A 15,865-nucleotide genomic window follows, 5' to 3' on the forward strand; every position below is an offset into this window, starting at 1 on the left:
GGTGGAGGGACTAGCGTTAAAACTCCTTTCTTTTATAATATGTTCTTACCTGTGAGAAGAAATTCTGCCACCATGGCTGTCTCAAAGACACATACCTTAGAAAGGAAACAGCTCTTCCAGAGGATTGGTTCCAGCTCATGCAATTTACATCTTTCTTTTAACGACGGTAGATTCCTAGAAGCAAGTCGCTACTTCAGAGACATCAACACTGGTTTTTCAATATTAATTCTAACACAGTCACATACGTGGTGTGTGCATCAGTTAAGAGAGAATAGATTAAGATCTGAGCAAATATGAAAGGGTAACAAATAGATGAAAGTCTCAAGCTCTCATGTCTATCAGGATCAGGGAAGATGTGCAAACAGTGAGACAGGGCACGGATGGGCGTGGTGGGGTCCCTGGTGGACCCCAGGAACCCTGGGGCAGAAGAAAGGACAAGAGAACAGGGAAATAGACACCTTTATGGAAGTTGGAAGTTATTTAACTCTTGACCGTCAATTCCAAACGTTTTATGACCCGTGCAGGCCAGAGAAGAAGTCTGGGCCGAGATGGGGTCTACGAGCTGGTCCCAGCTCATGACCTTTGTGTGACCTGCAAAAATGTGGGGCAGGTGATTCCATCCATTTCCTGGCTTTAAGCTAAAAATAGCACTGAAACCAAACCAGAAAGATTCTGTTAGCCGGCATGAGGATTGAGGCTGCAGGTGCTTCCATTCTGATGTGACCCCAAGTGAATACTATCAGTCACTTTTCTCACATACTTTTACAATCTAAGGAGCGACAAATGAAAGTTCAGGAAGGGCTTTGTTCTTGACCGAAGATTTGGGTTTTGCATCCATACTGTTTGTATACTTCCTGTGGGAACTTTTATCAAACTGTAATGAAGATGTATGGGATATTTACCTGTAGTCCTCAAACTCATTAAGTAATCTCTACACCCGACACGGGGCTCAGACCCAACCTCCTAACCATTTTGAGCACAGATTCTATTTTCTTTCCACTGCACACATACACATACCCGCACTGTGTGACACTGAGAAACAGTGTTAATGACTTTGAATACTCCTGCCAGCAGGTGGCAGTAAAACCTCTTGTTTGTATAAAATCAAGCGCTCTGTCTACGGGGATCGGCCAACCAGGGACTGCCGGCCAAAGGACGTCCGCTGTCTTGATTTTGTGAACAAAGTCTTGCTGGAGCATCCATGCCCATTCGTCATGTATTCATTGTGGTTGCTTTTATGCTGTGGGCAGTGGAGTTGAGTGGTTGCAGTGAGACCGTATGGTCTGCAAAATCTAAAATATCTAGTATCTGACCCTTCATAGACGAGGTTTGCCAACCCCTGTCTTATCTCACAGAGACTGCTAACACGGGCCCTCTGTGTTGCCTTCCTGACTTCTTCACTTGTCTTGGTTTGGAGTCCAAGCCTGAAATAATAAAGCCTAAGGAGTCCTTACAACAAAATTTCCTAAGTATAAATATAATATTGGCATATTCTTTTCTTTTTTTTTTTTTTTTAAGATTTTACTTATTTATTTATTTGTCAGAGAGAGAACGCGAGCACAAGCGGGGAGGGAGAAGCAGGCTCCCCACTGAGCTGGGAGCCCGATGCGGGACTCCATCCCAGGAGCCTGGGATCATGACCCGAGCCGAAGGCAGACGCCCAACCATCTGAGCCACCCAGGCGCCCCAGTATTGCCTTATTTCTAGTCCGGTTTCCAAAGAGGGTCCTAGACAAAAGTTTTCATAGTCCTATGATTCCTTCTCATTTCCCTTCAATATCCTGAACAAGGAGTTGATGAAGATAAAAAATTAAGGAGGAAAGTAACCGCTAGTAGTCTGATCATAGCTCAGTGCAAAGACCACGTGCAAATGAGATGTTAATCATGTAGTCTCTCCTGACTCTTATTTGAGCGCCCTCGGAAAAAAATCTGATGTTGTATGTTACTTATTTCTCTGCTATAGAAACCTGTTGCTAGCTAATTTGATCGCGTGCTTTCTTAAAATATAACCGCCGTTTTAAATTCTTTTCGGAAAAGATGTTGCCAGCCCTCTGAAGCTTCATCGGACAGAGACTTTTCCTGCCTACCGATCGGAGCACTGACAGGAGCTGCTGAGAATCGAGAATCGTTGTGTGACACACTTGTGATGTGTTGGCCGCCGCAGATCCACCAGGAGGCCACAGGATGACAGCGAGGGGAGCCACGATGGAAAGAGGCGGGAAGTCCTGGCTAATTGTGTGGTCATTGGGAAACTGCAATGCAATATTTGTCTTTTTCTTTCTTTTTTCTTTTTTTTTAAAAAAAATCTTAGCGTGATTGAAACATGCTCTATAGATACCGACTTTTTGTTCCCTATTTTACAGCTGGACAGAAAGGAGTCGATGCCACAGAATGATTTTCTATTGTAGATACCATGTCCCTTGCACTTCTCTGAATCTATCCTTTTGTGGATTCTTGTGATTTTCCTTCTGAGTGTTTCAATTGTATGACAGTCAGTACTGATAATAAAATGGCTCTTCATTATTTGTTATTCATTGATACCGTATTCCTCAGTTGTTAATATCATGGTTCTGGTTAACTACGGGAAGTTATTTTTTATGACGTTGCCAATTAGTTAAATCAGTGCTTTGACTGGCTCTTACCTATTAGGTTAAGAAATAACTTCCAAGGACCTTTTAGTCTTCTCTTCAGGGTTACAGTTTTGCTCTCACACCATCTTCCTCCTACCCCCTACCTTCCTTTTTTTTTTTAAAGCCTTTGTTTTGTTTGGAGTCCCTTCGTAAAACATTTTAAAATAAAAGAGCATTCTTCACCCCTGTGTTCTTTGGATTCTGGAGATCTGGTTTTCTCTTCTATCTTCGGTATTTATGAAGGTATGTGACTGTCTTCCTTAGGAGTCATGAGCGGTCTGGCATTGCCCTTGATATTAGTGCGATGACCAGTTATACATTCGCCCACTTGCTCATTCAGCTGGTCTGGACTGAGCATTTTCTAGTTCCGGACACTGTGCTCTATAGAATCCAGCGATAGAGGGCTAAAGAGACACAGGCCCTGTCACCTTAAGTGCAGAGGAGTATGACAGGGAAATAAAGTTGCAATTATAATACAGAGTGACATCTGCTAAATGGGTCCCCAGTGGCCATGTGCCTCTGAAGAGATGGTCAGTCTATGCCCCAGTCTTTCCGACTGGGATCTGCCAGATGGGAATTCCATCTTGGGAGGTCCCGAAGCTAGAATGGTTATGGCTGCATGGGAAGGAGGGATGGTGTGTGTCTCGGTCACTACCCTCTTGTCAGTAGTATTCCCTGATACATATAGGGCATCTGGTTAAATTTGATATATGATGATTTACGTTTTTTAGTGTAAGTATATCCCAAATATTGCATGAGATCTAAATATACTAAAAATTATTTATTGTATATCTCAGATTGAAATTTGATGGCATGCTCTGTATTTTTCTTTGCTAAATCTGGCTGTCCTGTTTCCCAGGCTCTAGACCTGTGCCTTACACGTAGCTCATGCTTGAAAAATACGCGATAATTGAATGGATAGATGAATAAACTCTTATCTTGGTGATAGAATTCTTCCCATAAGGGGAGGCAAGTTAATATTGATTGTGTACTTTCTCAGTGCCAGACACTGAGCTAGGCCCTTCTAAAATTACAGTTTTCCCCCAGAAAAATCTTTCCTGTATTTTCTAGGAAAAAAGTGAGTTTTACTCAGGGCCATAAAAAAGTTCGTTTTCATTTGTGCTCCTTCCCAAAAATGCATAATTTCTCGAAATGGAGATTGACCAATGAAGCCCCAAAGGACCTGCTAAAATCCAGGTCTGCCTACCGAAAATCCCCATTGGATCCGAGTTAGTTGGGGTTTCCAAGGACACTGCTGGTTAGGATGTGTTTGTCTTGGAGGTGGAAAAAAATCGGGGGGGAGGGGGACGGAAGGTTGAATTTGGCTAAGAATTAGCGGATTAGGGACACAGACATGACACAGTGCTAATGGCTTTGCTGGAGTGCTTTGGTGTTCTCTGTGTTCTGTGTAGCTACTTTCCACATTATGTTAGCTCAACCTCCTTCTTCCAGGTGTATTCAGATTCATCTTTTAAAAATCTGATTCGCCACAAACGTTTGACTATTTCTTCACTGTTTATTATCCTAACTCTAGCTGGCTCTTGTTTTTATTTCCTTTCTCTTCTAAAACTGTCTCATAAGAGGTTCTCCCTGGTTCCCGCGGCCTTGGCTGCCAACATGGGGGCTTATGTTGAAGAAGGAGATAAAGGAAATGGAATTAAAGAAATAATTATCATTTTAATGAAGTCAAAATTGCTGAAGCAAGTCTAGAGCTAATGAGCATGTAAAGAAATGTCGCTGAATGTAGTAAACTACACGTCAGAACCTCCTTTAGGATTTTTTAAAAAAGAAACGTTCGACCAAAAAAGAGTTAGAGTCCTACTTGGCTTCCTAATGGTTTTCATTTATTGTCAAGCACCATTCTAAGTGCTTGACCTGTATTACTTAATCTCCACAACGGGTCCACGAGGTAAGTATAATTCTTCGTTCCATTTTATAGATGGGGAAACTGGGCTTTAAGGAGCCTTAATAATCTAAATAATATGCCCAAGATCTCTTAGCTTTGTTGAAAGGTAAACGGTGACACATTAACGTTTTCAAGTTTATTTGAGCAATAGTCGTTTGAATTGGGCAGCGCCAAACCAAAGGTGGCTAGGGGTGCTCTGGAGATAGGATCCCAGACAAGAGCCAGGGAGAGGTTTTTATAGAGAAGATGAGGAAGCAAAGCAAGGAAATTATTTGATTGACTCTAGTTTAAGTGGTTGCTTTATTTGAGAACGTCTCGTGATTGGTTGTGCTTGAGTTTCATTTTCCAGGATTCCCATGCATTGACTTTGGCTTGCGTTTTGGTTGGCTTATGTAGGCTATGGTGCCTTAGCTCCACCCCATCCTCGTTTAATTACTTTAACAGCTACTAAAGGGCAGACTCACATTTGAACCCAGGCAATCTGATTCCTGAGCCTACTATATCAAGCCCTAACACGTGCTGCCTTAGAGGGCAGCACACTTTTTATTAACGGGTGAGAATCTAAATATTTTAGGCATATGGTCTCTGTTTCTGCTGTACTGCAAAAGCAACCATCGATAATACAGAAGCCGATAGGCATGGCTGTGTGCCAATAGAACTTTATTTACAAAAACAAGTGGCAGGCTGGATTCACCCACCGTGTAGTTGCCAACCCCTACTCTAAATTATAAGAACCTCAAATACTCCCTTTTATTAGTTTCAGGTTTGGGACCGAAATCATGAAAAATTTAAACACCTTAATCTTAGACCTTAAATAAAGGGAATAGGGATTAGAAATGATTTTTTCTTTGTCTTTTTCTAATCTCTAACCCAGGTGGTGACCATGTAATGTAAGAAAAGGGGGAGGTTTTCAAAGCCATGTGGATTTGTACATGATTCAAACTATATTCTAAAGTACCTGTGCCAACATTGGAAATGAGCTGAATCCGGAGGTTAAGCTACAGAATTCTTCTTAGACATAGTTGTTGTTTCTGCTTTAATTATATACTAAGAAAAGCAACATTTTTTTTGGTGGGAGGTAGGGTGGGGAGATTGGTGAATAAAGTATATGTTCTATGTGTCCCCTTTGCATGCAGGGCCAGTGCTATAAAGATCTTTTACTCAGTTTGAGGCCGATTAATGTAGTAGTTATTAAAATGCTTTCATGGGTAAGACTATTTGGGTTTCTGAAAGTCATTCATTCATTTCCCAAGTATTTATTCAGTATCATCCCTGAGTGTGCCAGGCTGTGTGTGGGAGTTTCCAGGAACTGTGTGGGTCCACTTATATGTGGATTTTTTTCCATAAATACAGTACTGTAAATGTATTTTCTCATAATAATTTTCTTAACATTTTCTTTTCTCCAGCTTACTTTATTATAAGACTATAATATATAATACATACAACATGCAAAACATGTGTTAATCAACTGTGTTATTGGAAAGACTCCTAGTCAACAGTAGGCTGTTGGTAGTTAAGGTTTTTAAGTTAAGGGGAATCAGGTTATTCTCAGGTTTTCAACAGAGCCGGATTCAGTGTGCCTTACCCTTGTGTTGCTCAAGGGTCACCTGTGTTAACAAAATCTTCCCTCTAGTCCCAGGAAAAAACTACATCCATTCTCAGATTCCCGTTAAGAAAGCAATCTCAATACTTTCCATTCATGTTGAGGTTTTAAGTTCTTTGGGTTAAATATTGGAGGTAAGGCTGCCCATCTTCTGAAGAAAGTCAACAGTTGGCTGATTTCAGAGTAAGCCCATTGGCTCAATCTGTGATAATTCGATTCAGCCAAGGCAGGACCTTGTGATAATCATTTACCTACAGCTGTGCTGAATAAGATGGAGCCACCCGCATTCTACTCTCTGAGCTTGTAGTTCTCAAATGTTGGCAAAAGATACTCATTCAGTGGATCTGGGTGGGGAGCCCATGATTCTACATTTCCAATCAGTGTCTGTAGGTAATTCTAGGGCAGGTGGTATAAAATCCCGTCTTAAACCTTAAGGAGATAAAAATGGTGAGATCTGGCCTCTAGAGGCAATCATTAAGGTGTTTTTTTTAATGATTTTATTTATTTGAGAGAGAGAGAATGAGAGACAGAGAGCACGAGAGGGAAGAGGGTCAGAGGGAGAAGCAGACTCCCTGCTGAGCAGCCCCCCCCCCCGATGTGGGACTCGATCCCAGGACTCCAGGATCATGACCTGAGCCGAAGGCAGTCGCTCAACCAACTGAGCCACCCAGGCGCCCCCATTAAGGTTTTCTTCACCAGGACAGGACCAGGAAGTCAGCAGGAAGAACTGGGATGCCAGAAGATATGGGAATTCGGGCACAGAGGTACAAGTGTGATCCTGCGTGTGGGCTACGCACAGGATGGGGAGATGTGTTGTGATTGTGGCTCTGGAAGTGGGCTCCCACATGGCCTTTTCAGTGCCTCGGGGATATTTTCTTTGTTGCTATAACTAATAAGGAGACTCGGTTTGACCTTCTTTGTTTCTCTAAGATGTCTGAAGTGCAAGGTCTTCCTGCACTGTTCTTTTTTAATAGGAAACCGCCCCCCAAGAGCTACTTGCGAAAGCAAAGCACAGACTGGAGAAGATGAGCAGGGTGAGGAAGGGGCCAGAGTCCAGTTGCTATTGTTGATGACTCAGGGCTGAGCCACTAGCCAGCCAGCCTTCCACCCCTCCTCCTGCGCCAGGCTTCTCCCAGCCTTACTGCAAGAGCAACTTGCTTTTCTTTGGCCTTTAGTACTGTTGCATTTACCTCTGCTGAAAAGCAGGAGCTGCTTGAGTGGACTGAAGATGTTGAAGATAGGTAAAGATCAGTATTTTTGGTCTGAGCTTTGGCAGACCATGACAGCTCCGCTCTGTGTCTCTGTATTGTTTACATGTTTTGTTTATTTGCTTGTTTACATTGGAAACCCTAAGGGGCAAAGAACCAGTTTTAATCATTTGTCTTTTCAGTAGGTAGTTACCCTTTCTAGGCCCAAACAATGTGGCGCACGTGGAAGCCTTCTCTTAGAAAGGGTCTGCAAACTGGCCAAAGTCGACCTACATCCTGCCCCCCGCCTTTTTTTTTTTAAAGATTTTATTTATTTGGAGAGGGCATGAGCAGGGGTGGGGAGAGGGAGAAGCAGACTCCCTGCTGAGCAGAGAGCCCAACATGGGGCTTGATCCCAGATCCCAGGACCCTGATATCATGACCTGAGCCAAAGGCAGACGCTTAACCGACTTAGCCACCCAGGCACCCCTACTAACTGCTTTTGTAAATAAAGTTTTATTGGCACAGAGCCATGCCTATTGGTTTATGTATTATCTCTGGCTGCTTTTGTGGGACACCTGTAGAGCTGAGTGGTTGTGACAGGCCCATATGGAAAGGCTTGTTGGGCCCTGATCTGTATGAGCTTGGCTGTCCCCCAGCTGATGGTTAGGATCCTTGCTACTGCACATGTCTCCCATCTTCGGTGTTACCTGTGAAATGAATGTTCTCCGTGCATGGGAGTGCTCAGCCCTCCCCCACGGCAGAGGTCATTGTTTCTACAGTTCCACTGGCCTAGGAAAATCTTATCTTCCTCCACTCTTGCCAAACTGACCCTTCAGACTTCAACTTAAACACCAGGTTGTCGGAGTTCCTTCCTGAGACCCCCAGACCAGACAAAGTCACCGGTCCTAAGCTTTTATGAAGCGTTCGTGCGTAGCACACATTACTGTTTAGAATGGCATTTTCGTGTGGTTATTGGATTGTCTGCCTTTTCCATGCTTCTCAAGCTCCCTGAGAGCAGGTGTTATGTCTGTTTGGCTTAGCTTTGTACTCCCGGTACTAAACAAAATACCCAGTGAATTTAGTGGGTGCTCAATAAATGTTCGTTTTATAAATAAATGGAAAGTGAGTCCACAACAGATGCATCATTAAATCACGGTATACATCATATGGGTTCTACCTCAGATGAGTAGTCTCTCTCTTATAGAGCGGTCCGTGCCAGACAGGTCTAACATTTCTGGAACTCGTGTGTGCTGAACATCATCCTTACATCATCCCTGTGAGGTGACCCCCCACCCCCCATTTTATGAAGTAGAACCTATGCGCTGAGACTCGAAGCAACTTGCCTCCAGGATGGTGTAACTCCAGTTTCGACACTCTTTACTTCTACACTTGTGTTTCCCAGACTGTGTGCTAAGGTTCCCTGGGGTGCCGCAGTGAACTCACAGAGGTGGTGTGGGTATATTGAGTTTTTGCCGGAGACGGTGGTACTCAACATGTATTGGACCCTTGGGAGCTGCTGGCTAGAGGCTGTTCAATTTCCACATTAGATCACACTAAATTCACTTCTGTGATGCCCTTTTTTGTGAAGCTGGGTTTTGAGTACTTGCTCTGATAAAAAGCAGAAGTACTTTAGCAAGGGATTAAGTTGGACACTTGCACAATATAAAGATGAACGGTAAAACTCATGCTAATAACTTAGAATTTTCATTTTTCCTACAATGACGCTAATAGCAAGTGAGAAACACGGTGACGAGTGGGGGAAAGCTTGGCATTTCATGACATTTCATGTTCCTTAACTGGCACTTCTTTTCTGCTTTTTGCACAAGGAGCTCTGCATTTTTGTTGGTCTCACAGATTCTGTGGCCAGTCCTGTGCAGAAGGTGCTCCCCGAAGGAAGGGTGAGGTGAGCAGGACAGCGGATTATGTTCGGGTGTCTTTCTGGGCCTCTCTCCTGCTTCCACACGAGGCTCCCACCCAGAACTGGTGCTCGCCTTTTAAGCTTCCAGTCCAGTTATTTGATAATTGACCTCTATTGAAGACACAGGGCACAGTTCCTGTTTTGAGTGAATGCCCCAAGCCAGTCACAGTGACTGCACCTCGCTAAATACTGTAGAATTATTTTCCTCATCGCTGAATTCCTTTTAAAGTTGTACCTTCATAACAAAGAAAGAGAAGCATTTGGTTATCAAAGGAAGCCAGCCCCCAAATTTACTTTCCTTTAGCTGTCATGCAAATTGTGAGCCAGAGGCCTAGCAGGATGGCTTTGAAGATAAAGATCACAGTGCAGTCCTAGAAAGGTTTCAATAGGGTTTCTGATGATCCTGTGATTTACTTGGAGAAGGAAGAAAAGAGCAGAGAACAATAGGAAGAATGGGCTCTGAAGTTATAAAAGCCCAGTATCTAATTCTGGTCCTTTCGTTGCCTGGGGGAAATGTCAGTTAATAGTGAAGGGGTCAGACAGGGCTTGACCAGGATTTCCTCAAGTGTATTCCAGGAGATGCCAATGCAGGTTCCTGGGGGGGTGGGGGGGGAGGGCAGTTTTGTCCTTAAGTGAATTTTTGGTAAATGTAGAGTCAAACTAGTTTTTTTTTTACTTTGTGAACTTGAAGCCAGACATTGAGTAAACGTGACGTAATAGTCTAGGGTAGGTGATCGGATGCAGAATTTTTTGTCGCAACTGGACTTACACCTGTTTGTCTGGTTGTGTTGGTACTGAATTAGCAGCTTTCAGTGACTAAACGTAGGTGAAGGCAGGTCTCCTCACTCTCACACATGGCCATTGGATAGCAATTTACAATGTAGTTGCACCAGATTTTCAAACATCTGCTAATAGTAACTAGCCATCAGGTACAGAAACAGTGATATGGCCTGAGGGGTGAGCTCCCTGTTCTTTCAGATGTTCTGATTGTGGTGAAGATTTCACTGAGGTGGATGAGACCATATTCTAGCAGCAAGATTGAGCTAAGTTTCTAGCGGGAGGTGGGAGAGTCTCCCAGCTGTCAATCAGGAGGAGGCCCCGACAGGAATCCTAAGCCTGCAAGGGCACTATTTTGCCAGGTGAAGGTTCTTGGGTCTGCAGGAGTCTTACTGCCTAATCCTGAAAGGGATCAGAATGTCTACAGCTTTTCTGGCGATTCCATGGATTCTTAGACACCCCTTTATTAAGCAAGAAAAACCACTTCTGACAACCATTATGCTAATGCACAAAACTTCTGGTCTTAACCAGACATAAAGACAGCAGAAGCTGCTTTTGGAGTGAGGGATTTGATGAGTATTTTTTTTGTTGTTTTCTTCTTTTTGCAGATCCCAGCTCATAAATTCTGGAATGTAGGTTTCCAATGAGGGTGTTGCAAGTATGAAATGCGTAGCTTAAAACGAACGTCCTCCTATGTCACCCTCTTTGCTGTCTTTACTAATTTAAATTTTATTATAGATACAACAGTAGTGTCTGAAATTTAGGAGAGCTCTTTTCCCTGGGGCATCCTTTAGGATTGGGGTTGTGAGGACCCCATTTTAGGAACTGATGGGTGTGAGGAAAGAATCTCCATCTGGGCACCTCTCAGCTACTGAGTAGTTGTGTTACTCTGCTCCATGCACTTAACCTCTCTATGGATTCTTGGATTCTTCTCTCAATGATGTTGGGATAATAATAAAAGTTATTGTTAAAAATGCCTTGCAGGCTACTACAAAAGAGAGTACAAACTGGAAAAGTTCCAGAGATAGCTGAAATGCAGACTCTTGACCCAATACCCCATCTACAAAATAACAGCACCAATTCTCCTGCCCTTTTGGTTAAGACCCCAGAAGTCACAGGCGTGAAAATTCTTTGAAAATTGTAAAAATACTTAAACTTTGGAGTTCTGCCCAAATCAAGTGCCTCTCCTCCAAGATGGCATGAAATGAGAGACTATGTTTAAAATGAAAGACGCTTCTGGCCTTATTTATGGGACAACCATGACCTCCATGTTGTAGAAGAGAGACAAAGGGAATAATACTGAATGAGAAATTGCTATTTTCCAGAGATTTTTAATAAACTGTCTTGTCTGACCCTCACCCACACATGAGTGGTATTATTTTAGGAAGAGGAAGCTGAGATGCAGAGGGTAGCAGAATTATTTAAATTCTCACAACCGGTAAGTGGGAATCCCCACTTAATTCAAGGAATTAAGCTGGTCAGAATTCTAAAACAGGCATTGCTTCTAGTACACTGGGGAGCAATTAATTACATTGTTCTGCTTAGCCTTGGTGTTCCTTGCTGCGCAATGGGACGATGTTGGCTGCCTTTCCAGAGTATGCCAGTGAGAATTACAAGTGGCCTTGTCACTATTTCATCGAACAGTCTGTCAGCAGTAAGAGACAGCATTAGTTTTTTGGATTTTTGTTTTTGTTTTTGGAGTAACACGTGAGGCCAAGAGTTGCTAAATCATCAGGGTTTTTGTTTTTGTGTCTTTGGTTAATTCAAAGCTGGAACTCTGGATTTGTGAAATTTCCCAGCTTTTAAACATTGGAAACTAACATAAACCAATATAAAGAGAATCCATGCTGGTTAATGCCTCCTAGGTCCAAAGATAGAAGGAAAAATAAACATCTGTGAGCTAAAATCTAGAGTAGACCTTCCATATAAATCCCCAAATTAAATTGGGTTTGCATTGGTATTAACTATGGTTATTAGCTATTGCTAAAAATAATCTTACAAGTGGGGACAGAGACCAAGAGTTGAAATGCACGGGGAAATGGCACCATGTTTCTCAGGGTAGGACATGGGGACCTTTCTTCTTTTAATCTTGTTCTTCTAATTATTTAATATTTTTGTTCCTTTCCCCCCGCCCCCTGAGCCATTTTTGAGACTTTAAAGCTCTAATCCCTTAATTCATTTTCTTTAGCAATGGCAGCGTGGGAAATTTTGTCATAGACGTGACAGTTCAGTAAATACCTTTGTCCAGACGTCATTAATCAACTAGTCGGTGTGATGAAACCACAGTTTTCTGGAAAGACCTCAAATGCTGGGAACTTGGTCTTTGCTTTCCCTTAAATTTGTTGAAAAAAAAATTTGTATTTGTTGTTCTTCATCAGCCTTCTTATAGAAAATCAAACTGATGTAATATCGCTTTGGTGCTGGAGTATTATTTGATATGTAACGTCTAACATCTGTCAAAACATGTAAGATCTATTTCTTTGAGAGGCAGCAGCAGATTGGATCCAACATTTAAGAATGACAAATAGTCATTGAAGCCAAATGACTCTGGGAGTGCTTTGAGGGGAATAGAAAATAAAGACTTGCCTTAGTATGGGAGGTCGTGCCCCCGAGGGTTAAACCATGGGTCATGGGATCAGAGCATCTGCTTTGTTTTCACTCTCAACACTTCTGATACCAAATGTGTGGATTTTTTTTTTTTTTCCAGACCAGAAACCAGTTCTGGCACCAGCAGGTTGCCTTACAATTCAATTCTGAGTCCCCAGAGTTCATGAAGACCCCACGGGGGAAGGCTCAGTCCCACAAGACTGTCCCCAGGTCAGCTTGCTGCCTGCAGTTTTGACCAACTGACTATGAATCGGGGATTGCCAGGACATCTCCTCAGGTTCGGTAATTTGCTAGGTCAGCACACAGCACTCAGGAGGACACGTTATCTACTACTCCCAGTTTATTATAAAGGATGCAACTCAGGGGCAGCCCAACAGAGGAGATGCATAGGACAAAGTATGAGGGAAGGGCATGGAGGACATCATCCTCCCGAGACCACAGGATGGTCACCAATCCCTTTCCAAATACTGTTATTTAGGGGTTTCTATGTAGGTCTCATTGCATAAGCATGATTGATGAGATTACTGGCCATTGGTGATGGGACTCCATTTCCAGTCTCTCCCCTCCTCAGAGGTCAGGGGTGGGGCTGAAAGTTCCAATCTTCTAATCAAGTCTTGGTCTTTCTGGCAACCAATCCTCACCTAAACTCTATCACCCAGAGATAACAAGTGTTGGGTAAAAACCAAACATGAATTTTTGTGTCACAGATGACCCTAGGATTGACTCTCACCTTCTACCGTTTATTAGCTACATAAACCTGGACAGGTGTTGTTACCTGTACATGCCTTGGTCTTCTCCTCTCTAAAATCACTGAAACAACTTCTAACACAGAGTTAGTTGTGATCGCTGAGTGAGCTAATAAGGCCCTAGTATCTGTTTTGATGGCGATGGCTATTTTGATGGCTGGCCAACAAAGGTGCATGGTTCTCTGCTTCTCAGATAGTTAATATGAGTATTCCTGTAATATGTCATATGAACGTGAGGGAATTCAAATCAAGTAGAATAGAACACTGGCATTTAACTATCACAATACTCTGAAACAATTAGTGTTTATAGCACTCCAGTTAACATCCACCCTTTTTATTTGGAGTTTGATGAATTTTGACAAATTTACACTGTCCTATAACCACCACCACAATCAAGATCTAGAACATTCCATCACCCCAAAATTTCCCTCCAGTCTCTTTGCTGTCAGCTCCCCCTGTGGCCCTGAGAAATGACGTATCTGCTTTCTCACCCTTATAGTCTTGTCTGTTTTAGACTTTCATATAAATGGAATCATACACTACATAGTATTTTTAACTTGCAGGTAAAATAAATGTAATGTGTTACAGCCAGCATTTAAAAAAAAAGAACTGAACTAGAAAATATCAGAATGAATCCTACTTAGTAACAGCAAGTATAAGATTTAAACTTTTTTTTTTAGGCGTGTGTGTATGTGTATGTGTCCTGTTTTCGTAACCTAAGCTACATTTTTCACGGCGTGTCAGAATCAACAAAGTTAAAACAAAAGGAAAAAGACAATCCTGGGGCCCTGGGTGGCTCATTTGGTTGAGCATCTGACTCTTGATTTTGGCTCAGGTCATGATCTCAGGGTCCTGAGATCGAGCCCCATGTTGAGCTCCATGCTCAGCAGGGAGTCTGGTTGGGATTCTCTCTCCCTTCCCCCCCCCCCCCCCCCCCCGCTCGCTCTCTCTTTCTCTCTCTCTCTCAAAAAATAAAAATAAAAAAAAGCTTCTTAAAAAAAAACCCAATCCTACTCTAATAGTCTTAAAATGCTCTCTGATACGTGGACGTAACTTCCATTTCACCTGCCATCTGAGCCACTTTTTCGGCCAGAAGCCTAGAGGTTGGAACAAGGAGAGCTAATGTGCTCTTGTGTGTTCATTACTGTGCCAGGCGCAGAACTCACACATTATCTCATTTAATCCTCCCCACAAGCCTGGACAGAGGCCTATCTGCCTCTTACAGATGAGGGAAGCGAGGCTTCAAGAAGCAAAGATCAAGTCTTCACAGCCAGCAGAAGGAAAAGCGAAAATTCAAACTGTGGAAGATTAAGAATAAACACTGGGCATGTGGTTAGACAGGCGCTAGGACTGAAGAAGGAAAAGAATAGGAGTAAAAATATGACTTAAAAAAGCCCCATTTCTGGCTGCTCCTAGATTATCGAACTGCTAATGGACAAATAATACTTCTGAATCGCCGAGCCCTGTGCTGGCTGCAGGAGTCAAAGCAGGCTGAAGAAGATGTTTGTTCTGCCCGCGGAGAAGACGGGAAGGCATCCAAAACCGGGTAGCTGAGAGCATGGGCTTTGGCCTCACACCCAGATTCTAGTCCCTGCTCTACTACTTATGGGTCCTTTGACCCCTCACAGGACCCTTAGCCTCGCTGACGTTCCAGCTCCTATGTCGCAAGACTTTGTGCAGATTCAAATAAAGTAGGCTTTCTCTGCTTCGGCACTATGGATATTTGGGGCTGGGTATTCCTCATTGTGGGGGGGACAGTTCTGTGCCGGTTTGATGTTTAGCAGCATCCCTGATCGCTAGCCACTAGATATCTGTAACGTCACCCCACCACCAAAAGTATCTCCAATTGTTGGCACATATCCCCTGGGAGAGCACTCCCCCATTTGAGAAGCACTGAAAGAAAGCAAACCAGACAGTTGGTTACCCTAATCCGCCCCTTGCAGAACAACAGAATATTCTGTCAAGTCCTGTTCCTAGTTCAGTTCGCCAACCCTGACCGTGAGCTTTGGTTCCCAAGAAGGGCGTTCAGTAGTGAGGGTTCCGTGTGTCTTGCTGTCCGGGGCGAGAGGCCCTGCTGAGCGGAGTTTGGGGTAGCTTAGGTCAGGAGAGCACCCAGAGGTGTTTTCGGCCTGCTGGGCTGCATCCGGCAACATTCCTGTGGAGGGAATAGCACTTGAGGTAAAAATTAGCAAGTCAATAAGATTTAGCCAGGCAGAAGTAGATGCGAACGACACACCTATTTTTACTGGCCTAGAAAGACACCGCCAGTGTCTTGTACCAGCAAATAAGTGATTTATAAAAATGAATACAGCCTGGGGACGTGGTTGCGGCAGACATGTTAGCAAATACACAGCGTGACCTCACATCACCTCCTCATTTTGCCCAGGAGGCTGACGGAGGGCAGAGTGCCCCCTATTCTCTCCTTCTAGCGGAAGCCAAAAACCTCTCCCTGTTTTCTGTTACACTCAAACTTTCCTGACCTGAGTGGT

The 15,865-nt window shown here is 43.3% G+C and overlaps 1 protein-coding gene across 2 annotated transcripts in view; it reads left to right on the top strand.

Moving 5' to 3' along the window:
• The window catches only part of DOK5 (docking protein 5), a 168,965-nt gene extending 166,166 nt beyond the window's left edge, over positions 1–2,799 (top strand). The window contains exon 9 of one of the 2 annotated variants that reach the window (XM_027622492.2): positions 2,037–2,799. In XM_027622492.2, coding sequence (XP_027478293.1) covers positions 2,037–2,101 — 65 coding nt within the window. In that variant the 3' untranslated portion in view covers positions 2,102–2,799. The remainder of the gene's footprint in view (positions 1–2,036) is intronic. The other variant, XM_027622493.2, reaches the window with a different exon arrangement.
• The last annotated feature ends 13,066 nt before the right edge of the window (positions 2,800–15,865 follow it).

This window comes from Zalophus californianus, chromosome 8, assembly GCF_009762305.2.
Source record: "Zalophus californianus isolate mZalCal1 chromosome 8, mZalCal1.pri.v2, whole genome shotgun sequence".
Taxonomy (NCBI): Eukaryota; Metazoa; Chordata; class Mammalia; order Carnivora; family Otariidae; genus Zalophus; species Zalophus californianus.